The 24,071-nt window shown below is 42.1% G+C and overlaps 1 protein-coding gene across 3 annotated transcripts in view; it reads left to right on the top strand.

Annotated features, from left to right (window-relative positions):
* The window catches only part of EGFLAM (EGF like, fibronectin type III and laminin G domains), a 168,185-nt gene that overhangs the window by 78,308 nt on the left and 65,806 nt on the right, over nt 1–24,071 (top strand). For all 3 annotated transcript variants that reach the window (XM_069491908.1, XM_069491909.1, XM_069491910.1), the window contains 3 exons: nt 559–676; nt 1,928–2,063; nt 18,852–19,018. In XM_069491908.1, the coding sequence (XP_069348009.1) occupies nt 559–676; nt 1,928–2,063; nt 18,852–19,018 (421 nt within the window). The remainder of the gene's footprint in view (nt 1–558; nt 677–1,927; nt 2,064–18,851; nt 19,019–24,071) is intronic.

Below are 24,071 nucleotides of genomic sequence, written 5' to 3' on the forward strand. Positions count from 1 at the left end.
ATTCTCAGGCCTTCCCCAGATTGACTGAATCAGAAACTCTAGGGGCCAGGCCCAGCAATTTGTTTTTAAGGAAGTCTTCCTGGTGATTCTGATGCTATTTAAAATTTGAGAACTAAAATTTTAGTCCCTACTTTATAGATACAAATCAAGACCTGTTTACTGTTTCTCACCTAATCACTGAGCTTCTGCAGTTTGCAAATGGAAAGAATGAATTGGAGAATTCCAACCCTGGGAAAGATCATTATCTGCCTTCCAGCAGCCTAGTGCTCTGAGCAAAGAATTCTGATGTTAACAGCAGCATTTGCTAGTGTGAATGAGTCCCAGTTTGAGAACAGTTGTAGCGATTTCAATAAAGGATAATCCTCCAGTCTTGGGAAGTATGTCATGGGGTTTTCCTCTTAGCAAATGTTAGAGCTGGGCCAAGCTTAGACAAAACAAAACAATCTCTGACCCAAGCAGTTTCACAGGGGCCTTGAGATAGAAACCTCATGGAAAACATACAGTTTGCCTAAACAGAAGTTCTGATCCTTGGCACCTTTCTTGTTTGGTCACTAACAGGAAGAAGTGATTGGAGATTTGAAACCAGGCACTGAATACCGAGTGAGCATAGCAGCTTACAGCCAGACGGGCAAAGGGCGGCTCAGCTCTGCTCGGCATGTTACCACTTTGTCCCAAGGTAAAATAAGTTCAAGTTTGTTAGTAATAGGAACGTGATGGGCTGCTATCGATTGATTCCTTCATTCAGCAAATATCAAGAAGGGTCTACTGTGTGCCAGGCACTGTGCTAGGCTCTGGAAATTCAGTGGTGAATAAAAGCAAGCACAGCTCCTGCCCTCTCAGAACTTAGTGGGGTGAGTCCAGACATTCTCTAGTCTGTGTGTAGTTAAAGACGGTAATAAAAGCTACCCAAGGTGCTGTAGGAAGGCACAACGTAGGAGTGAGTTGTCATGCCCTGAGGAGATGACAACGAAGTGGAGATCTGATGGGGGAGTAGGAATTAAGGTGAGCGAGGGGAGGGGAAGACAAGATTTATAGGCAAAGGGAACCCAACAAATGCTCACTGAGGGGGCGCCATGCTGGACACCGGGGCACAGAGGTGGGTCGATGGTGGTCACTGCTCGCACGCGCTCTGTGCGGGGAGAAGCAAATGCAGGCAAGTGACAGCAGTACATCCAAGGTCCACACAGCAGGCTGGGGCACACTGGGCGCCTTCCTCTGTCCTGAGGCCCAGGGAGGGTTCCAGAAAGAGTCATATCTTTGGCCTGAATTGTGAAAAATGCATAGGATTTTGCCAGGGAGAGAAAGCAGGAAAAGTCTTCCAGGCAGAAGCAGTAGTATGAATGAAGGCTGGGAGGTGTGCTAGTCTGGACATGAAGATAGAAACAGCCATCACCCGAGGTGGTGGGATCATGGGGGACTCCCACATCTTTGCACATGAGAGCACTTCCCAAACCTCCCACCCTTGCTATGTATTCTGATTATCAGGGGGCAACACACACACACACACACACACACACACGAATTGCAAGTAGGTGGCAGTAATTCTAAGTATTTAATTTTCCTTGTAGATAAATATTAATTCTTACAGGCAAACAGAGAAGAAAGGTTGTCAGGAGGTGGGGGTGTATCAGAGGTTTTCAAGGGTGCATACCACTGTGTGTCCCCAGGTCAGTGGCTGGGACATGATTTAGCTGGATTTGCAGTCAGGGGTGCTGGGGGAAGAAGGGAAGACCAACTTTCATTGACTGAGAACTTGCCTGGTGGATCCAGTTGTGATCATGTTTCTGTATTTCTTTTGTCTGGGCTTCGAGGCTGTTCTGAACAGAGATGTTTTGGTTGTACGAAGCACACGTGCTGTTTATGTATTAAATCTCTCCAGTGGCTGAGACCACCAGCCAAGTCTAGTTGTGTCTGTCATTCCTCCTAGATTCCTGCCTGCCCCCAGCGGCACCCCAGCAGCCACATGTGATCGTGGTTTCTGATTCTGAGGTGGCCCTATCCTGGAAACCTGGGGCGAGCGAAGGGAGCTCCCCTGTTCTGTACTATTCTGTGGAATTCATCAGGTAAGTTTGCCTATCACATTCAAAAGCTAAATGCATAGACCTTAGGTGTTCCAAGCATGAGGTAAGCCTAGAGTGGGCATCATCTCTAGGACATGTGGGTGTTCAAGAGCAGACAAAGGCTTGGAGGCCTAGTGTGCAATCAGGCCAACACCTGTCCCCACACCTCTTTGCTGGTGGGTCATCTGGTAAACCCATCCACACTCACGAACCTCTTCCCCATTTCCCTGCCACAATCAGAGACTGTTCTAGGCTCCAAAAACTCCTGAGGCACCATGGACCACGAACCTGCCAGCATTTCAAGCTTGAAACCTGCCCTCCTAGCTTTGAAACATTCTATATGAAAGTAAATATTTGATGACTTTTCTCAGGGGGAGGAGGGAAAAGCTCTTTAAAAGCAAGTGCAATCTATTGTTTCCTTCACATCCATATTGCCTTGGGACAAAGTTCTTGATTTGGTTTCAACTCTTTTTGCTGTCTACCTCTCTAGTTCTTACTATTCAGCTTATTAGAGGGTAGAAGAATGATTAGACCTTCCTGTAAGGGCTTACAAATATGAAGCATCTCAATTCAATGATGCTATGTAATTTTAAGAAAGAAAGAGAAAGAAGGAAAGAAAGAGAGAGAAAAAGTAAAGAATACAAAGGTAAACAAAAGGAATTCCCAATTTCAGGTCTTTCCTCTGAACTCTAGTTGCCGTCTGATTTTGAATTGAGGTGGTGGCTGACAGGTGAGTCTGAAAGCAGTGCTTGTGGAGTTGGTGTTCTCCTCATTAAAGGTGATGGCTTGTCTGAGCCCTGCTGCTTCGTGGATTCATAAAGAGCCTGGTTCAGCACCTCATTCCTGAGGCTCTCTGAAGCTGGGACAAAGGGTTCTGCTGAGATTTGATCAGCTCTGCTTCTGTTCCTTGGCATCCTGGCCAGTTCCTTGGTAGTGGAAAGCACATACCTGTTTCTTCAGGGGAGAGATACCGCACTGAGGCTGTTTAATGTTCAAGTACAGAGTGTTTCCGACAGGAGTTGTTGAATTGCAAGTGCAGAAGCTTGAAAGAAGATGAGGCAATAATGTGTCAACTCTTCTGACTGTAAAGTCCAATGACAAATCTAAATTCAGGGGAGATTAGATCCTTGTCAGAACAGCAGTCTGTCTCCATCTGTCTCTCTGCTTTAGTGGCTTCATTTTAAGGCAAATTTTTCCAATATGGTGACAAAATGGCCACCAGGCACTCAAGACTTGCAGTCTCCTAGCCTAGCTCCCTGCTGGAAAGAGAGTGGTTATTCTTCCATGGACCCAGCAAAGTCTCGATATCCCTCTAATTGGCCAGGCTTAGGTCCCTTTCCGTTCTCTGAGCAGCTCACTGTGGCCAGGCTTAGGTCCCATTCTGTTCTCTGAGCAGCTCACTGTGGCCAGGGTGGGGAGAATTCAGTGATTGCTCAGGCACTCGTCATATTCCAAGCTCTGGAACTATGAACTAACTGGTAGGTCATTCTAACCTGGAGTTCATGGATTGAGTGTTCAAGAGGATTGGATCCTCAAAGCAAAATTGGGGTGCAATTACTGGGAAAAAAGGGAACAGATGCTAGGAAAATTGAAAAAAAAAAATCTATGGTAAAGCCCCAAACCAATGCCCTTCATTGAGTGAGAATAATCCACATTGCTGCTGTTGAACAGAGTTGCTAGGCAAAGCCTGGAATGCCTAGAATAGAAGCATTATATTCCTGTTTCTGATACTAGTTAAATATGCAACACTGAAAATTCTAAAACTTTAGCTTTCTCATCTGTAACACTTGGGGCAAAACTTAATATTTATAATTTACCTGCACAAGTAAATCAGACAACACCAACAAAGCAAAATCTAATACTTTAAAATTTTGAGAAAAATGCAAAGTTTTTTGTGGTAGCTGAGCAGATCATCTTTGTAACTCTGAGCAAAGGTGAGAGTTATCATTTATTATTAATTTTTTGCTCAAACATGTATTATTAAACTTTCTCTGTGTCTGGCATATTGGCAAAAGGTAGAAACGGCAGTTTCTTAACCTTGTGTGCACAACTGAGGGTAGAACGTGGAAGAAAGTCACTGGATTCAGAAGCAGGAGGACTGGGAGAGGGGGCCGCCTCCCCTGCCCGCCAGCTGCATGGCCTCGTGCAGGCCACTGCCCCCTCCCGAGCCTCCACTCCTCTCGGAGTGTGGGATCCCCCAAAGCAGAGCCTCAGACAAGGACTCAGGTGCAAGTAGTTTCTTTGGAAGCAGGAATGAGAGAGTCGGGAGGATAAGACAGGGAGGATATGAGTTACTGAAGTCACTGCTACAGGCAGTGGGTCTTCCCTGGGGCCTTGGTTCCACTGAGATCTCTCTGGAGCCTACAGAATTCCTCTCAGATTGCCCATTAAAGAGACAGGAGATGTTTACCCAATGGCATCTGTGTTCCTCTGTAATTTGAGGGCTGCCTCACACTTCTAGGCTAGATTGGCATGTGATTAAGGATGGGATCCTGGGAGGGAAGGGGGAGTGACAGGAGCCCTGCAAGTGTTTGAGGCTGGCTGGGGGCCGCAGGGGTGAGTCTGACGTCGCCCGCTGACGTCGCCCGGAACTGTCCACATAACAGCTGCTGCTGAAATCACAAGTGGGACAAGGGGCGGTGACCCAGCCCCAGAGGCATCGATTACAAACTCCTTATCTGGAAAACATGGGCTATAACTTCTTTCAGCCTTACAGTTTGTGGTTAGGGGGATCACAGATGAGAAAGAGCCTTATAGACATTAAAAACTTATGAAAGTGTAAGGTATATATGGGTGTTATGGACCTGTATTTAATAATTTTAATTCCTTTCCAACAAAAATGCATTTTAACATTCAGAACTGTCTCTAACATCTGAGGAGCTCAAGGTCCAGATTCTTATGTATATTTTTAATGATACACCATTATCCTAACAAATTTTCAATATACTTTTTATCTGTTTACTTTGACAAAATACCTTGACCATATCCTGGAAGGCAACCTTCAAATTTAGAATTGTTGGACACCTGGGGGTTCCCAGTGGAATATGGTAATCCAGGCAAAGCCAGCCACGGGTTACAACCCCTGTGCTAGGAATTCTGCCTCTGTCTCTTCTAGAATATGTAACTCCAATCAAGTGATTTTATCTTAGAACCTCCATGTCTTCATCTGCAATTTCAAGCAACCCTCATTGCAGGGTTATTGCTCACGGTCTTTGGAAAGTGTCCATCCACAGGAGGCCATCTGAATGCGTTGGCTTCCTTGCTGTCATGCCACCACTTCCCTTTTCCAAAAGAAGAGATTTTGACTCCATGGCTCAAGTTGCTTTGCCAAGATGAAGTGACTGGTTGGCGACAAAATTAAAATTAGAACTGAATTATCCTGACTTCCAGCCGGTGCTCTTTTTACAAAACTCCATGTCTCCTCTTGTCTGTGACTCACCTTCAGAGACGGAAATGTGGGCTCAGCCTGCGGAGAGCCCTGCTGGCTGAGGAAATGGGAAGCCTCATCTTAAGGCCCTTTTTTCAAAGGATTTGTTCTGTAAAATTTGGATTCAGTCAAAAGGCTGTACTCAAGGATCCAGAAGGCCACACGTGGCCCCAAGACCACAGGTTCCCCACCCCTGTCTTAGGCTGTTGTTTGATGTTCCTAAAAGAAAGCCTTCACAGCTTGTTGCAGCATTTAATGTCCATTTTTAAACATCTCAGAGTTGATCCCATTATAGGTGAGTGCCTGAGAATATGTGAAGAGAGCTTTCCTGGCTGTAAATCAGAAACTGTAATTAGTGTGTGCTGTGGTATGAAGATTTGTGTCCCCTGCAAGATTTATATGTTAAAATCCTAACTCCTAGGATGGGCATTGGGGAGGAGGAGTGATTAGCGCCCTTATATAAGAGGCCCAAGAGAGATTCCCTCACCCCTTCTACCATGTAAGGACACAATGAGAAGATGCCATCCATGAACCAGAAAGTGGGCCCTCACCAGGCACTGGCCCCTCACCAAACATTGAATCTACTGGCACCTTGATCTTGGACTTAGCAACTCCCAAAACTGTGAGAAATAAATTTCTGTTGTTTATAAGCTACCCAGTTAATGTATTTTGTTATAACAGCCTGAATGGACTAAGACAGTATGAAAGGCTTTTGGGGGTTAGTTATTCTATTTTCCCCAGATAGTTCCATTTCATGTTTAATAGTGAATTCCTTTTGTTACCTCCTGTGTACTTCCTGTGTACAGAAACACATGTGACAGGGCTCTGTGTAGGCCAGAAGTTCCTTGTTACTTTTAAGAGACAGGCCTTTGGCAGGCCAACACTAGGAAATTATAGAGATAGGTTATCCCCAGAGGTTATCCTAAGATTTAACCATCTTAATGTGATGTTCTTGTCTAAGATCTGTCACTGAGAGATTAGGTTGTGGTCCTCTGTCTGTCTTGGTAAGCATTTATACATCAGTTACTCTTCTCATTTGCTACTCAGTAGGAATAATGATATCAAAGGCATTGTTAGGAGATAGTCTAACAAAAACTTTTTAAAGAAAAATACTTAAGTGATTAATAAAAGATTAACCTGAGAAATTATACTAGACCAGGGTACAGGAGTACTTACCATTTGCTAGTTTTGATTATATTTCAGGTGCACTTTATGTATTTATGACAATGTCTTGAGTCACAGGCTTAGGGCCAAGCCAATTTTTATTCTTCATCTAGCTTCTGCCTCCCCCAAAACAGAGGACACCTACGTTGTGAGCACCCTGAAGGTGTGCTGTCAGTGACTGCGTCAGAGAGGAGCTTGGTCACAGGCCCGGGCAGGATGAAAGCTGTAAGACAGCAGAAACCTCATAACCTCCCCCAAAGTTGGCCTGGGGGCTACTTATTAGCTTCCTCGCTAACAGTAGATTTTTAATTTTTAAGCAGTGTAGAAAAAATATGAAGAGGCAAATTCTAAGTAAGCCTGCAGGCTGTAACATATTTCACAGTGTTTTAAAAACTTTTACCTGCTATTTTAAAACAAAAAAGCCATGCATTTGAGGTGAAGGAGAATTATTTCTTTTCTAAAGTGATACTGAAAATTTCTTTGTGGGCAGCAATTCTTAGTGTTCATTAAAATAAAAACCAAGCATAAATATAGCTACCTATGTTTTGAAATATTTTGGCTATAAATATCTGAGAAACCTTCCTCCTTCTGCTTAAGAATTTCCCCAGGGTGAGTGCCTTTCTCATAAGCAAAAAATATATACTATGGTGGCAATGAAAACCAAAGGCCTGGAAAAATGTTCCTCATCACTGATGTTGCATTCGGGGTGACATGTCCCTCATATGCTGTTTATCAGCTTGGTTAAAGGTGAAAAATAGTTTTCATTTAACTTACCTGCAGTTTTTCTGTAGTTGTCACTTGATTGGTTAAAATTGCCTCAGAGCTTTGCATCGTCACCTGCTAAAAGGGCAGACTAAAGTTTTCAATGGCTGTTTGCAGTTAACAGTCCACCACTGACTTATTTGGGGTCCATGTGAAAATTCAAAATATTTCTGTGTATGTTTTAGGGATACAAGTCAAGAAAAGTTGGTCTCTAGATCTTAATATAAGACAGTTATACTAATACATGAGAAGGGCAATGCTTCCCCTCTTCTCTCTTTCATATCTTTCTACCTAAGTAATTCTCTGGTTCCTTGCAGATGCCTTCCATAATTAGACTTGCAAAATTCATCTTCACACAGGGCTGTTTCTAGGCTGACTATGAGGCCTAAATATTGGTTTCATTTGGGAATCTCAAGGTCAAGCAACCTGGGTGGGTTTTAAAAATTATTATTCATGAATTGATATTTGTGTCGAAAGTCGTTGGTCTTTCTATCCTATCGTAAACTTCCTTATTCTGCAAGTAACAAATGAACTTAGTGTCCTCCCAGGAAGTGACCCTACAAAGGCTGTTACTGGAAATGAAGAGCAGTCTGGGATTCAGAATGGAAGCTGAATAGATCACGGATTTTCTTTGAATAGTTCTAAGGGATGATGTGATTTGACTCATGGTCAAGGTCAAAAGCTATGAAGGTTGAAGGAGGTTCTCATTCAGAATTAAGTCTTACAACCTGATTCATAGTGTCATCTCTGAGGTTTAAGTTTGTCCACACGTGTAATCAGAAGAGACAGCTTTGAGCCACCCTCTAATCTGGTGAAGTTGCTTAATTCCAGTCCTCAGTTTCTCTATGTGTAAAATAAGGCTGGACCATATGACATCTACAGTCCTGTGACTCTGATTGTCTATCATCACGATATGGGTGAGGCAGCATAGACTGTTGGTTTCACACACAGGCTCTGGGCTGGACTCCCTAGTGCAAGCTTGTCTCCACCACATTTAAGCTGTGTGATCTTTGATGTCTTATTTAACTTCTCTGTGCCTCAGACAGCAGAATGTGGATAAAAATTTACTTACCTCATAGGGTTATTATGCAATGAAATGAGCTGGCACACATGCAATGCTTAGTGCCTGGCCCATAGTAAGTGCTCAATCAATGTAAGCTACACCTGTTAGGGCTTTCATGATGGGTCTCTCCCGCTTTCCTATATATGTGTCTGTCCTGGCTGTAAGTCTTTATGACTGCCACTCTCTCCCTCTTTACTTAGCTAATTCTTGTTCATCCTTCAGGATTCCTCCTTAAGCGTCACTTCCTCCAGGAAGCCTTGCCTGACTACCTTCCTCCACGCCCAGACTAGGTTAGGTACACCTGCAACGTTTACTTGCACTACTCAGCACGTACTTGTCGTTAATTACTGGTTCCTGATTGTCTTCCTCCTGGAAGGTGAGGGCGACACCTGACTTGCTCCCTTCTGTGGCGTACACACCTCGAATGCAGTGAACACCCCATGTCAAGTAGGTGTTGGCGAGCATCGGGACACAGGCAGTCATGGCACTGAATCTAGACGGTGCCAACAACTAGCTGCAACCTTGAGCAAGGTGCTTAATCCCGCTAAGCCCCACTTTCCTTAGCTGTAAAATATGGATGATAATAGTGGCTACCTTAGAAAGGTTGTGACAATGAAAAGATGTCTGTGCAGCACTTAAAAGAGTGGCTCGTGGACGATTTTTTGTGTTCTTTTAACCTGAGCCACATGCAAATATATTGCGACAATACAAGCTATTTGTTTTTAAATACATAATTTAAAAAGTGTTAGCCACAAGTGGTTCACTGTATGCTTTACCACCAGTAGAGACCTCAATAGTAATCAGTATCCTACCTTACCAACTGCAGAAATAAAAGCCAGATAAAATCCACCGTGGATTGGACTGAAAGTTTTTTATTGCTAGTGTTTTCTCATCATAAAAAGCACATCAGTATGTGGTAAAGCTTCAAATAATACCTAAATGTATACGACTGGCTTGAAAGTTCTCACTGTGATTTTACTTCGTATGGAATGGAAACATGTTTTAGGACTCTTCATAAGTGAATTGCCATATTTCTTCATAGCATTTTATTAGAATATATAGCAATAATTGGGCAAATGACTACAATATTTAAGAGTCATGTAGTCCTGTGTGGATTTTCTAGCCCTCAAAAGTTAGAATTGGAAATATTTAAAGAATTGTTTTTATGCAATTAGTTAATTTGGTGGAGAATGGTAAAAAGCAAACAAAAAGATCTCCCCTTCTTTTTAGGAAAGTGTTTAGGAAGTTGTGCTGTTTACATATAAGCCTTCCTTACCACCGGCAATATAATTAGATGCACGCAAGAATGGGCTTACTTGGACGTCAGCTGAGATTTCATCTTAGAGGCAACAAGTGGCGTTTCAAAGGAATTCTTTTTTTTACCTTTAGTTTTGAAATTGAAAGTCTCAGAACTGCCTTCCAGACTGGTGGCTGGTCCCAGAAATTCTGGAAGCTCAAATCCCTCCACTCAGGCCCCAGTGGAAGGGCTATTCTGAATGTTTTTGCACAAGTCGGACCTATAATTCTACAAATTCATCTCTTAAAGCCTCAATCCCTCCTACCCTGGGCATTGCCGATGCAATTCCTGGTCAGATTGATGGGAGTTGGCATACATTGAATTCTTGTGGAACAGCTTTGGGAGCCATTTGTAAACTGTGATGAAAGTGTGCAACCTGTTGCCCCACCTGGCACACATTGCCAGCTGAGTTTATCATGACCCCCATTGTGTCCATCTATTTGTCATTTGGTTAAGTTAAACCAATTCGTAAATAAGAAGGCCGAAAGCTGACCATCAAATAATACATCTTTTTTTTTTTTTTTTTTTTTTTTTTAACTTTGACTACTGAGTGCTTTGAGACTTTCCTCTGTAATTCATTTAGTGTAGAGCAAATCCTGCATAAAACCAGCCTGTAAAATTGACAGGGGATCAGAGGTTCTTCTGAGCGCAAGGTTTTCTCTTGCCCCTGTTGTGTTCGTCCTGGATAATCTATGGGATCAGATCTCTTCTCTCAGAGCAGGGTGCTTAACCACCAGTCTGTAGATCCCTTGGACCCCCTGGACTTTGACTGGAAAAAAATTACATCCTTAGTTTCACCAACCTAAATATAGCATTTTCTTAAAAACTTAATGTAGATAGCAAGCCACAGTGGTGTTAACAATTCCTGTGACTCTGTCACCATTAGAATCACAGATATTTTCTTATCCTATTACAATTGTTGCCCATATCTCAGAATACCAGTTATGTTTACCACTACTTTGAAATGATCAGTTACTAAATACTTTGCTAGGTTTTATTTAATACATTAATACAGAAGTATATAATTTTTAATTTTTATAATTCTTTTCAATATAACTGGTTTCCTTTGTGAACCTATGTATTTTATTTTATGCACTTAAAAACATTATTCTGAGAAGGGGTTCATAGCCTGCATCAGACTGTCCAACTGGCGCAAGCTGAGTTAAAGACTGTTGTCTGAGGTCGGGCTGGTTGGCAAAGTTTTTCTCAAAGGATCAGATAGTAAATATTTTGTGCTCTGCCAGCTGCATGAACTCTGTTTCAACTATTCAACTCTGCCGTTGTAGTAGGAAAGCCATAGATTATACCTAAACAAACGGGCATGGTTGTGTGCCAATAAAACTTTACTTACAAAAACCGGCAGCTGGCTGAAATTTGCCAATTCCTGCTTTAGGGATCATGTTATTCCTAAGGTTGAATTCTGAAGACACTTTAATTCAACTCAACCACCCTTTATTGAATACCTACTATGAGCCTATACTCATAAAAACATGTGTATATTGAGTATCTTATACGTGCAAAATGTGTGCAAGACATTTAGGGAAGAATAAGCTACAGCCCTGCCCTTGGACAGTGTACTGGGGAACGCAGACACATATAGTTCAGAGGAGTGAGTCTCACGGGCAGGGGTGAGGGCCAGGGGCCTAGGAAACACAAGCTTGATCTGACCTAGTTTTGCAAAGTCTAGAAGGCTTCTCATCAGAACTAAGAAGGCACATCAGAGATAACCAGGCAAAGGGGGAGAGAGGAAGCAACATGAAAGGCTTAGGCCAGAGGAAGCCACTTAAGCAATGGCCTGGAGGCAGGAAGAAAATGTTCTTGGAATTGCTTACTGGAGCTCTGTGTGGTGAGAGATGGGTAAGCACAGATCAGACCTAGAAAGGAATTAGGAAGGGGCTCGTATGTACACTGAAGGGAATAGGGAGCTATGGGGGGTTCTAAGCAGGAAAGGGGCTGGTCGTATTTGCTTTTTTCAAAGACCATGCAGACTTCTCAAGGAACACAGAGATGGATAAGACAAAGTAGCCATTCTCACTGAGCTCACAGCCCAGTTTGGAAGACAGAAATATAAAATTACATTAGAAGGTGATATCATCACTGTAATAGTAGAATTAAAGTTCAAGGCATGGGATAGTCCAGAGGAAAGTCTTATTAATTCTCTTTCTGAGATGATGCTTAGAAGGAATAATATGAGAGAAAATACTTAGAAAAGGAGCCATCCAATAATCCAAGGACCTCCAGAAAACATTCAGTCGTGGGATGATAGGGTCAGTGTTGATGGAAAGAGGCCACACACGTCTGGTTGTACTATAATTAGACTTTTAGCCCCCTCCCTCTCAGGCCAGTGGAGTGGCCTTCACTGTCAAGGCCATTCTGAATGTTCTGCTATATCCCCTAGAGGACAGTTTTCTGCTCCAACAAATTCCACTCTCAAAAGTATTTTCCTAGCACAATTTAACCTCTTTTAGCCCAGTTTCCTAGTTAATGCCTGTCACATGCCTGAGCTTCACTCTTGACCTCCAACTTTCTAAAACAGGGGTTCTCAAAACTATGCATGGTGACTCATTAGAAAGTCATGAAACTGGTTGAGTGGTCTGACCAACAGGTTTTCAAAAGTGAAATAGAAAAGAAAATACAAGAGGTCATCACACGCATTATGATAAAATAAGAATTACTTTGTGAAACTCGTGTTTCAGTTGTATGTGTGCATGTATGTGTGTATGTGGTGTTTACTGAGTCATGATGCCCAGTGTGTGTCTTCCTGTGGATCATTCAAAAACATGTGAAAACAGAGCTCTGGGGTGTGACGTATCTAGAGCATGTTTGAAGTTCAACAGGCTTCATTTGCCAATTTTTGGATATTTGATTAAAGTACACATAATAGATTCCTCTCAATGGCTGATGACACTGCCTTTCTTTGTTCTTAGAATTTTAGAGTTGGAAATGCCATATAAAGTGTTCTAGGAGAAGAAGGTCTAGTCCAGTGTGTTTCAAGTTATGGGCCACAATACTTCAGTTAAGTGGTGACATCACTTTAGTAGGCTTTTACCAGCATTTTTTTTTTTTTAAAAAAAAGGACAATAAATGAAAGATAAAGGAGAGAAAGAAAAGAGCAACATGAATAACACAGTAAGGTTAATCATTTTTTCTTGAAACATTTTTTCAGCTTTGTACTGTTATATAAATCACATACATAACTTGCGTATTTGTATGTATAGGGATATCGGGTTACTATAGAAAAATATATTTCTTACTGTGGGTTGAGGTCAAGAGACACTAAACTAAGTCCAGCCTCCTACCCTGTTCAAGAAGTCACTCTTACGTCGGCATCCCTGATGGATGGCCACCTAATTTTGCTGCAGTACAGCCATTGACACAAGGCTCATCTCTTCTGAGGCAGTCAGCTTCCTTGTCAACCACTTCTAATTGCCGTGGAAGGGTTTTCCCACCACTAGCTTTTCTGTACGGAACCACTGAGCCTCCTAGTTCAATATGGAAAACACAGAAGGCATCTACACCATCTTTATTTGACACATGATCTCTCTCTTATCTAAAGACACTTCCCTGTGCTTGCTAGGCCGTCTCCACCCAAGCCAAGCAGTACCAGCCCTTTGAATTCTGACTCAAGTGGAGAAGTGTCTAGAACACCTCCCCCTGAGTGATCAACATAGAAAACCACCTCTCTCTAGGATATGGGCACTGGGCCTTTTCAATAGCAGCTGGTCCTGAGAATTCATATTGATCTTAAGATCAATTTTTAAAGTCCGAATGTATGCCCCCACCCTCCCACCACAGATTTTTGTTAACACCAGGTTTTTTCTGTCTTATTTGATGCAAGTGACTTTTTAAAAAAACCTAAAAAATTTTATATACATCCTACTAAATTTCATTTGAGTCGACTTTGTCATTTTGTTTCTATATATTGAGATAATTTTGAATTTTTACTCTGCCATGCACTTTATTTGGGGAGGTCACGTCCCAGGCAACTATGTATATTCCCTAAAATTCTTCTGTTTATTTTAAATACAACCTGTTATAAATCTTCTTCTGAGTTTGGACTGAGATATTCTTTTCTGTTTTTAACATTTCCATAGACGTTTTCCAATTAAAGGTGAGGGAGCACAGCTCAGCCTTCTTTACTACCTTGAGGACTTTTTTTTCTCTCTATCAGATTTTTCTTCTCCTTACCCACTTGTATTGTTCTTAGAAAATCCTTCCCATATTTTCATTTGCCAATTTACCCATCTGAGTCTCTGGGAGACATGTTGTACTCCAGGCGGGCTAATAATTTCGAAACCCATTCCAACATTAGTCACTAAATATTTTTCAACATTTATTTGGGATAGAGGCAGAACATCTAGGAAATGCAATTAGTCTTTCTCATTTTTTCAAAAGACCTTCAGTAAGGCCTTTCAAGGAGTTTCAGAGTCTGATTTTGTGTTCTTTTGGATGTGACTCCGTCCTGAGAAGGACCTTGAGGAATGACAAGAGGGTGTGTGTGCTTGCACACAAACACCTGTATATCTTGGGTATAAATATGTATATATCAATATCCTTGCTCATTCACTTACCTTAGAAGTCCCCACCTGATATTTATTGTTGGGATTGTTGATAAGAGTTATTTTTTAAAAGTCAGTTAAAATCAGAAATCATTTATTTTAAATGATGCATAACACCTTAGACATTCTATTTTTAGATAAATTCTATAAATGTACATCAGTTCACCACTCGTTTATTATAGGGCTAAGATCTTTTTTTAAAAAAGTGGATCCGCTGATTGTGGTGCCCCACTGATATTCTTGCCCAAACCACCTATAATTTCTACTTACAGTTGTTTCAAGTGAACCAAAAACTTAAAGTCATTTTCAAAGCTGAGTGCAGAATTCTAGAATTTTATATTTTTTTCTCAATCTTAAACAGTTGCCTTACTTTTACCTAGCTCAGAGGCAATTCATTTTTTTAGTGGTTCAGTTTTATCAAGTCTTTCAAAACCACGTACATCATTTGTATTTTTATACTCATATTTCACTGTTTTTTATAATATTAAATTAAATGACAATCACAATAAAATCAACACACAGGTCACAGGTAGGTTAAGGAATAAACACAACTGACTCTTGATAAGCGAGTAGCTCAATTGGTGGAAACAAATGTGTATCATTGGTTAATTTGGCAAGTTGGTTAAGTAGAGGTTAATAAGGAAAGCTGTGATTATGTGTATATGCAGAGAGGTGCTGCCATAGACTAATATACCTTCTAATGGCTAATGTTTTTATATGTTGTACCCATCTTTTGTATGGGTACAAAATGAAATGGCCATTTATATCAGGGATCCATATTATTTATTCCCTTTAGATACTCCACATGTAGTTCATGCTTAATACATTCACATCACACACAGAGCTGATGTTGCCCTCTTCAGTTATCCAAACCCAAATATTATATATTCAAATTCTTAAGTTCTTCCTGGTCCTCATAGACTTTCTTCAGGGTTCCAGGTCTCAAAGACCCAATCAAATATAGCTCTTGAAATATGCTATTTTGCACTGGCTTCCTGCCAACCCTTGAATGGCCTATTTCTGCACTGATCCTGACACGTATTATCTCCCCAATTAGATTATAAACTCCCTGAGAATGGAACTGTGTTTATACTTCCATGGAGCCTCCCAGAATATAACTTTTGTGATAGATGCCTGGTTGAGAACCATTAGTCACTTGCCAATTGACTAGCCTAAGATCACCTATGGGATTTGAGGGTACCAAGAAAAATGATCACTAAGATTGATTCACTAAGGTTGAGATCGGCAATGGGCAAGGTGGTCAGAATACAAGAATGGGGATGAAACAAAGAAATACCATACAGTGGCTCTGTGACTTTGGGTAAATTATTTTCCTTCAGTGTCTGCATGAGTAGAATGAGACTAGACCAGGTCAGTGCTCTTACAGCTTTTGAGATCATGATTGACTTTGAGAATCAAGTGTTCACATATAAAATCTTGCATACAAGTTCTGAGAGTCCTCAGACACTTGGACCAAATGATCTCTAAGATTCCACCCAGCTCTGATAACCAGGCTGGATTCTAACATTGCCAATGGTGAGTGATAAAATGAACCAGTGAGCCTTGAGTACTTGGATCAACGAATTGGGTTTTGAGTAGCCACTGCTGGCCACATTGTCTGTGGCCCATCCAAACTCCCCTGCCCAGCCACCTCCCAGGGGCTGAGGTTTAGGGTGCCTGGCCCAACCCTACCCCACTACTTGGCAAAGTGCTTGAAGTGCATGCCCTGCTGGTGGCCGTCTGTCTTTACCAAGGGTGGCAGCACATTCTCAACTTCTCCCCAGTAGCCTTTTCATTGTTGGAAAAATTGCTGAGATAGTGTTGCTATGGTGATCCGACTTTGCAGTTAGGATAAAGTGATTTTCTTTAGTCAAAAAAGATAAAGCTATTGTTGAGGATGATTTAAGACAATACTTTTGCCTGGTTATCTCTCTCTCTCAACCTCACCTTTGCACTTTTGTACCTTAAGAGACTCTAAAAGCATTGAAATGAAAAACCCATAATGAGATCAGAGACAAAATGTTAAAGGTTTTGAACTGGTATTCAATCTCTGTGAACTTCCTTCTCCCACTCTATATAATGAAGTTAAATGTTAATGGCTTCAATCTCTTATTTGCTGAAAATAGAGTTTTCTTTCCTACATTAAATGAACAACACATACAAAATCATCTCCTTTTTGTTTTACTGTAATTTTTACATGAAGATTGTTGCAGATATTTGCAGGTGGCCCTGGGTAAATAACAGCCCATTCTGAGACCAGGTAGGAGTTATTTCCTCTATAAATATCACAAGGGAAGCTTAGCAAAGGATAACAGGAGAGTTTTATCTAAAGATCACATCTTTTCTGACTTTACTTTTAGGGATGCCCTGTGGCTTTCCTCTGTGAAGGGATTTTGTTCTAATTTGAGTTTGTAAATGTGTTTCATTCCACTCACTGAGGTTTTCTCTTTGATGATAAAGTTAGTTTACATGAGAAGCACACCTTTAGGGAAAGAATGTCAGGAAGGAGAAGCCAGCCCTGCCATGTCCACGGGCTTACCCTGTGAACTCTGCTTTTCCACACAGGCAGCAAACTACTACTCAGCATGGTGATCCTGAGGAAGCATCCATACTGGGTTTAAGGGATTGGGTTTGGCGTTCAGCAATTCCTGCTAATCAAAAACTAGGTGGGCACATGTTAAAGAAATCTGTGGTTCATCCAGGCATCTCCTTTTAGCAAAATCAGTCCCAATTTCTTTGCCTGGTAGGTTGTTCATCAGGGACAAACATCAAACTTTTTGCTTCCTGCCTTCCTCTCAACATTTATAAGCAGAAATGTTTAACCATAGAATAACTGAGAGGTAGCCAGGGAGCAAGCTGAAGGGTGGAGAATAACCCCCCTACCCCCTACTGTCACCCCAATTCTTCATCCAATAGGAAGGATTTCTTAATCCAACCTCATCCCATCAATCAGAGTTGGCCTCATCATTTATCAGCTATGTGACTTTGGGCAAGTTACTTGCCTATTTATCCAGTGCCTTAGTTTCCTCCTCTGCAAAAAAAAAAAAAAAAAAAAAAAAAGGTGGGGTATGTGTGTTTAATATTAGTACCTTTGCCCAGGGTAGCTGTGAGAAGTAAATGAGTTAAGATATTCGAACGATGCTTGGTACTTTGAAAGCACTTGATTTATTAGCTATTAACACAAAACCTTCACCGCACTGAGGCCATTTGCACTGTCCCAAGGCTGTGCACAATCATTTCCAAGTTTTATCCTGTAGTTCTTATTACCTGGAATGCCCTTTTTCTCGCCAGCCACTAGGATGTCCACATAGAGCAGCACTACCCAATAGACATACAGTGCAAGCCTACATGAAAGTTTACGTTTTCTAATAGTAGCACTGAAAGGGTAATAAGAAACACGTGAAATTAATTTTAATGATATAATTTAACCCACTGTATGCAAGCTATTTTCATTTCAACATGTAACCAATAGAAAAATTGTTGATATATTTTACATTCTTTTTTTTTTTCTTTAAAATCCAGTGTACACGTACACTTACAGTGCATCTCAATTCAGACTAGCCACATTTCAAGTGCTGACTCGCCATGTGGGCTAGTGGCACCCTGTTGGAGCTTGCAGGTATAGAGTAAGCAGGAAGCCAGGGGTTGTTAGCTCTGAGAGTTAAGTCCGTTACATAATGGCTAGCACCTGCTGAGTGTTTACAATATGATACCAGATACTATGCTGAGGATATATACCTCATTTCATATTTTTGGCAGTCCTCCTAGGTAGATGCTTTTATTATTCCTATTTTACAGATGGGAAAACTGAATTTTGAAGAAGTAGAAGCTAGTTAAGTATTAGAGGCAGGATTTGAACTCAGCTCTCTCCAACTCCAGAACTTGCACTCTTCCCTTCTGTATACTGCCTCCCAGATGAGAGCTGTAAGCAAAGGTCTGCCTTCTCCATAGACAGGGTGCTAGGAAGGACATGTGAAAACTCAGCAAGTAGGCACAGTTGTACAAGTTGTTAGGAGTAAGAACGTCCATGTACAGATCCTTCTTGGGTTTTCCCATGGCAATTCATGCAATTAGTCACCCTATAAAACTTATATTTGTTTATTTTGTGAACAGATTGTGGATAGATGGAATCTGTGCTCTTCTGACCTCTGGGGATGGGGACTGCCAAAGAGAGCCTTGTTTACGAAACATCTGGAAGGCAGAGTCCTTGAAAATGAATTCCTATGTGAGGACCTTTTCATGGTAGTCAAGGCTGTGCTAGGAAAAGTGGATGGTCTTAAAACAGCGTTTAAAACTGGCCCTAAATATGATCTACTTGCTTTTATTGGCAGGGACTTACAAATGATGACTTATGATTTAAAATCAGGATCACTTTCAGATAGGAAATGTTAACTCATTTTTATGAGTATTGCTTCCAGAGTTTAAGTAGTTTAAATGCTGTTGGTTTGCAGAGCCAGCTAGCTTCCCTTCCCTCTGGTATTTCTGAACTACTGCCTCTTCTTTTTTTTAATCAATAAAGGCCAGATTTCGACAAGCGTTGGACCTTAATCCAAGAGCAGATCCAGATGGATTCCATGGTTATCAAGGGCCTCCATCCAGACACCAACTACCAGTTTGCCGTGAGGGCAATGAATTCCCATGGCCCCAGCCCCCGCAGCTGGCCCAGCGACACCGTCCGCACCCTCTGTGAGTACCGTGGCCCTTCTGAAGGGCAGATGTGGCTGCATGCTGGGGTCGCCTCACGAGGTCCCGCTTGACTGCGGTTTCTTGGAGCCCTGCAGAAGGACAGCCCGGGAGGGGGCCAACCGGGCTTTCCTCCTGTGGTTTTCCCAGCCCTTTGGAAGTTAGAGGCTCTCAACAGGGACACAGGCTGTTTCTGGGTCCGGGAGGTCGGCAGGAGATTTATTTTTGCATCATCCTTGGGGAGTCTGAGGTCAGTTTTCTTTCACAATCACAGAACAGACCACGTAGCAAAATGACATGCAGCCTTCTCCATCCCCTTTCATCTTTTGAGAAAATGAGTTCATCTTAAACCATAGGAGAAAAGACTAAGGCCCCCGACTCTTCAGGGTTAGTGTTCGCCTGCAATTCGAGGACGTTCAAGCAACACTAAGCCCTCTGAGTGATTGATTAGGAAGTATCGAAGATGTCGCTGGAGTGCTGACCTCTAGCTGGGGGTCTCACCAATGGCGTTGGTTCTCACAGTGCCTCTCTGGGGACTCGGGGCAGCTTAGGCCAGTGTTTATCAAATCACCGGGGGATTTTGTTAACAGTCAGATTCTGTGTCTGCTCTGGGGTTTAACAAGCTCCCACAGGATGTCAAGAACCACGCTTGGATTAGCACGGGCTTAGACTGCCTTGCCAAGCCCAGCCCAGGTTAGAAAATTTTGTATTTTGGAAATGGCAGTCACGTTTACCTAAACCCAGAACTCTGTGTAGTTGAAAAGCTCACAACTGAAACGTTGGCACTTTTTTGTTTGAAGACTAATCTTTTCAGTTTTGCCAATAAAGTCCTCCAGAAGGGCTCTGCTGCTTCTCCGGGTCCTCTGTACCCAGCAAAGGAACTCTCAGGAGAAAGCCTGGCGGTGGTAGCTGGCGTTCCGCGGGGCCGGCACAAAGCCCTGTTTTTATTGGTTGGTGGATCTCAATAAACTTCTCCCTTCTGCTCATAAAACACCCACGGAGCCGACTTCCAAGACCACTGCTGTTTTCAAGAGCAGAGATTCACCAGGTTCCCCAAGTCCTAGAAATTCTGGCTCTTTTGAAAATAACCCTTATCCTAACCTTGAATGTTAGGTCCCTTTCCTTCAGATTAAATTGTCAGGGTGGGTAGTGAGGCCACACCTCCGAACACACATCCATTCACGCTGTAAGTATGATCACCCATCAGTTGTTTCACTCTTCTCCTTTAGAATTTAGAAGCTAAAACTCCCCAGGCTCATGCCGAGGATGAAGCTCTTTCTGTCTAGAAGAAATGCTGACAATGCTATTCCAAAGGCAGGCCTGGTTTGATTCTTGCTGGAAGAGGTCGAGCCTTTAATCTTTGGTTGAATTTTGTGATATATGACCAAAAATTAGGGTAACAGAAGATAGGGGCTGATCGTACTTTGAAACGGTTTGTCTTTTCGTATTACAAACTGAGCGGGCAGCCTGTGTGCCCACCCACCTCCCCCAACACGGGACTCCTCTCCCGTTTTGTGAGCTGCCCCATGCTTACTTCTTTCCATCTATCCCTTCGTATCCCCTCTCCGTGGAGTCAGGAAAGGAGAAGCAAGAGGAAATGCAACAGCTCTTGCTGACCTTGGTTATGGGTGTGGAGACTGGAGTTGGGGAAGGACAGGTGGGTTGGGGCATCTCTCACGCTGTTCCTTCTGGAAATACTGGTCTGGTCTTGGAGTTTCTGATCATTATTTCCCCATTGCTGGATCTAAGTTTTCTGGATTAAGTAGGATGAGGTATGTGAAAGTGCTTTACAGATATGTAACATTTTTATGATAATTGGTCTCTTATGTGAAGTGAAATTTTATAATTTCAAAGTAATTGTGTGCAGTGGAGGTGGACAAAGCCATGCGAATTCAGTGAAAACTCTCAGGTATGAAATATTTTGAAGTAAATATAATTTTACTCTTTCTAGGTGTATATGGTTACTCAAATCAGGAATAGAATTTATTAGATAACCTGTTTCATAAATACATAAGAATGTGTTATCATTAGCATTTCAATTGTGGTTTTTCTCTTGATCGCTTATAATGTTTTAGGAAACACTTTATTCTGGCACAAATTCATATTTCTTATTTTGGTGTTGGTTTAGACTATTATTTTGCTTCGAAAACACTTTTTTCTGTACATACAATTACCGAATTACCATATAGCACTATCTGAATTATAAATTCTAAGTATCAGAGCTACCACTGGGAAAGCCAGGCACTGTACATTGTGCTGAGCACTTTGCCTATGAAATTCATTTCATCCTCACAGAAACCCTGTGCTGGAGGAATAGTATCCCCTTTTTACAGATTAAAAATAATCGAGTCTTTGAAAGGTAACATATTTTGCTGAGACTGATCAATGTAAAGGCAGGATTTGAACTTGGGTCTGGCTGCCTGCAGAGCTACTTCCCCGAGTCAGATGCAGATTAAGGTTATTATTGTTCTAATGCAAAGTGGCATGAGAATGGTTAAGGTCAACAATTAGATAAAGGACAGGGGACAGTCCGTGTGGAATATATGGACTAAGGAAGCTCTGCCAGCACAGAATAAAACCTCTAAAGTTGATTTGGTTTTTGGTTGCTTTTTAGTTTTAAAACTTGTGAAGTACATTACACATTTAGAAATAGGAGTGAAATGTATATGAGGGCTGAAAGTCAACCCGTATGCATCCATCGGTATAGCTCTGGTAGTTTTTAGCCAGCAACCTTTTTGTTGGACCCAAACCAAGGCAGTTCAATATTTTGAGCACTACCTGAATGACTTTGTGAGCCCATTCTCGTTGCTCCCACTCTTCCCTGTCTACGTGGATGTTTGCTCAACTTGATGCCCATTTTGCTCCCTGAACAGTCAGCTTCAGAACACAATGTTCAAATGCTCAATGAGAACCCTTAGATCCCACCCCACACATGCACTCGTGGGTCTCTCCTGTGGCTGGTTTATCTTGGGCCTAAACTCACCCTCTTTGGTAAGGAAAGTTAATACTTCAGCCCCACTAACCAGGGAAGCGTTTACTTCCCACTGGGCCTATTACTGCCAGACCCTATTAGCAACTTAATTGCTTAATGGGGCAATTGGAAGACATTCCTGCAGGTAGTTAATGAAAGCCAGGGCCTGATGATGTCATTAACTAGAGCTCAGCTGAAGTGAGGAAGAAGGATGGCTTTGGTGGTTTCGGTGAAGTGTTGAGAAGTGTGTGCAATGTCCACATCTTAGCTCCACAAAATTACAAGTAGAACAGGAAGGAAACAATCAAGACTTTAGTGTCCAGGTCCTGTAGTGAGAATGAGGATCCCTTTGGTGACCTTGAATAATTATGATGCTACTCTGTAGCTACATGTACTTCCATCCTCTCGTGGGAGGCTTTCCGCACAAATCAGCTCCTCTTTTGTCTCTGTGAGGAAATACAAAGAAAACCAAAATCACAATCTGATCTCTCACTCCTTAACCCCAACCTGCTGTGTTTTTTTCCTGCAAGAAAGAAACACCAGCATATACTTTGCCTTTGGCCTTGTAAATGAGGCAGTTGGTGTACAGAACTGGGCTTTGCAGGATGTCTATTAACCTCATCTGTTGGTCACTAACTCACTGGGATCGAAGCTTAGTTTAATCAAAAAGGATGAAGGCAAGCGATAAAATGCCTGAGCAGTAAATAATAGACATGGCAGGAATAAAAAGATCACATGTCTTTCTTTTTTTCAAAGAAAAAAATTAATTAAAAATAACTCACATGGGTGATCAACTCTAGGATCATATAACCTCCCCTGGGGATGGGATTTTGTCCTACCACCCCAAACCGTTTAGTTTCCAGGGTTCTATCCTCGTGATACACGGAGAGGTAGAACCAATAAATTCTTCACTGAAAGGAATTTGGTATCTTGGGGCAGTCGCTAGCAGGTGTTCTTTCCGTTCCTAGCGAAAGCCATTTTGCCTTTCCTGCCCTAGGGCTTTGACACCTGCTATGTCTTCTGCCCGGAACTCCCTTTTCCCAGATTTTTCCATGACCGTGACCCCCTCCTCTCTTTCTTCTTTCAGACCCTTGACCAATGTCAATTCCTCAGACAGGCTTCTGTTATCTCAACCCCATTACCCTGCCTTATTTTCTGCATAGCACTTTCGCTGCCTGAGACTATTTTGTGCATTTTATTACGTGCATCTCCCCTCCAGGATAAACTCCACATTGGAACTGGAATGACCTATTCAGTGCTGTGTGCCCAACACCCTATACAAAGTCAGTGCTCAAGAAATACTGATTCCGTGAATGAGTGAATGTGACTTAACAAGCCAAGAGCCTGTGACTACTTTGGAGGCTGGATAACTCCCTACTGCTACTGTTTGGGAAATTCAAAGGCAAGATGAAAGGAAAAAGTTGGTTTAGAAGCCCACGAGGCCAGAAGTGAATTTCCCATTGGCAAGGTTCACAGGCAAAGGGGAACCCCCAGAATTGCAGTGTGGCATCAATAAGGAAAAAGTAAATAAATAGAGTAAAGGAGGGAGGAAGGAAAGAGGGGAGAATGCAAATCCAGTGAATTTAAATTCAAGGCAGTAAGGATGGAAAGGAAGCCTTGGAGGAAAGAGTCTAGCGATGAAGAGAGTACGATTTGCTCAGAGAGGTGATGAAGGCAGAGACATTTTCTAACCCTCTTTCAAAACAAGCCTTCAGTTTACTCCCATGTTCTTTCCTGATCATTAGAATAAGCTTTAACTTTTCCATGCCATCTTTTTCCTCTGGTCCTAATAAGTCTAACTGTGGTCTCAGGTCCTCAGGGATTGCATAGGGAAGTTAAGAGAGATGTTTAGTTTTGGTTTGGCTTTTGCCATACTCTTCTCCCCATAATCTGTTTTCTTCTACAGTTGCAGAAATGTCCTCTCATCCACTGAGCTGAGACAAACCCACCCTGGCTCAAATCCGTCAAATTTCTGCAATAAATCTGATCCCACGCTGTTGCCCTGTGCTCGCCCTTCCCACCCACTTCTCTTCTCCACGCCTTCCTGCTTCCTCGGTGCAGCTGTTGCTGGTTGTGTATCTGTTT

The sequence above is a fragment of the Eulemur rufifrons genome, chromosome 17 (assembly GCF_041146395.1).
Source record: "Eulemur rufifrons isolate Redbay chromosome 17, OSU_ERuf_1, whole genome shotgun sequence".
Lineage (NCBI taxonomy): Eukaryota > Metazoa > Chordata > Mammalia > Primates > Lemuridae > Eulemur > Eulemur rufifrons.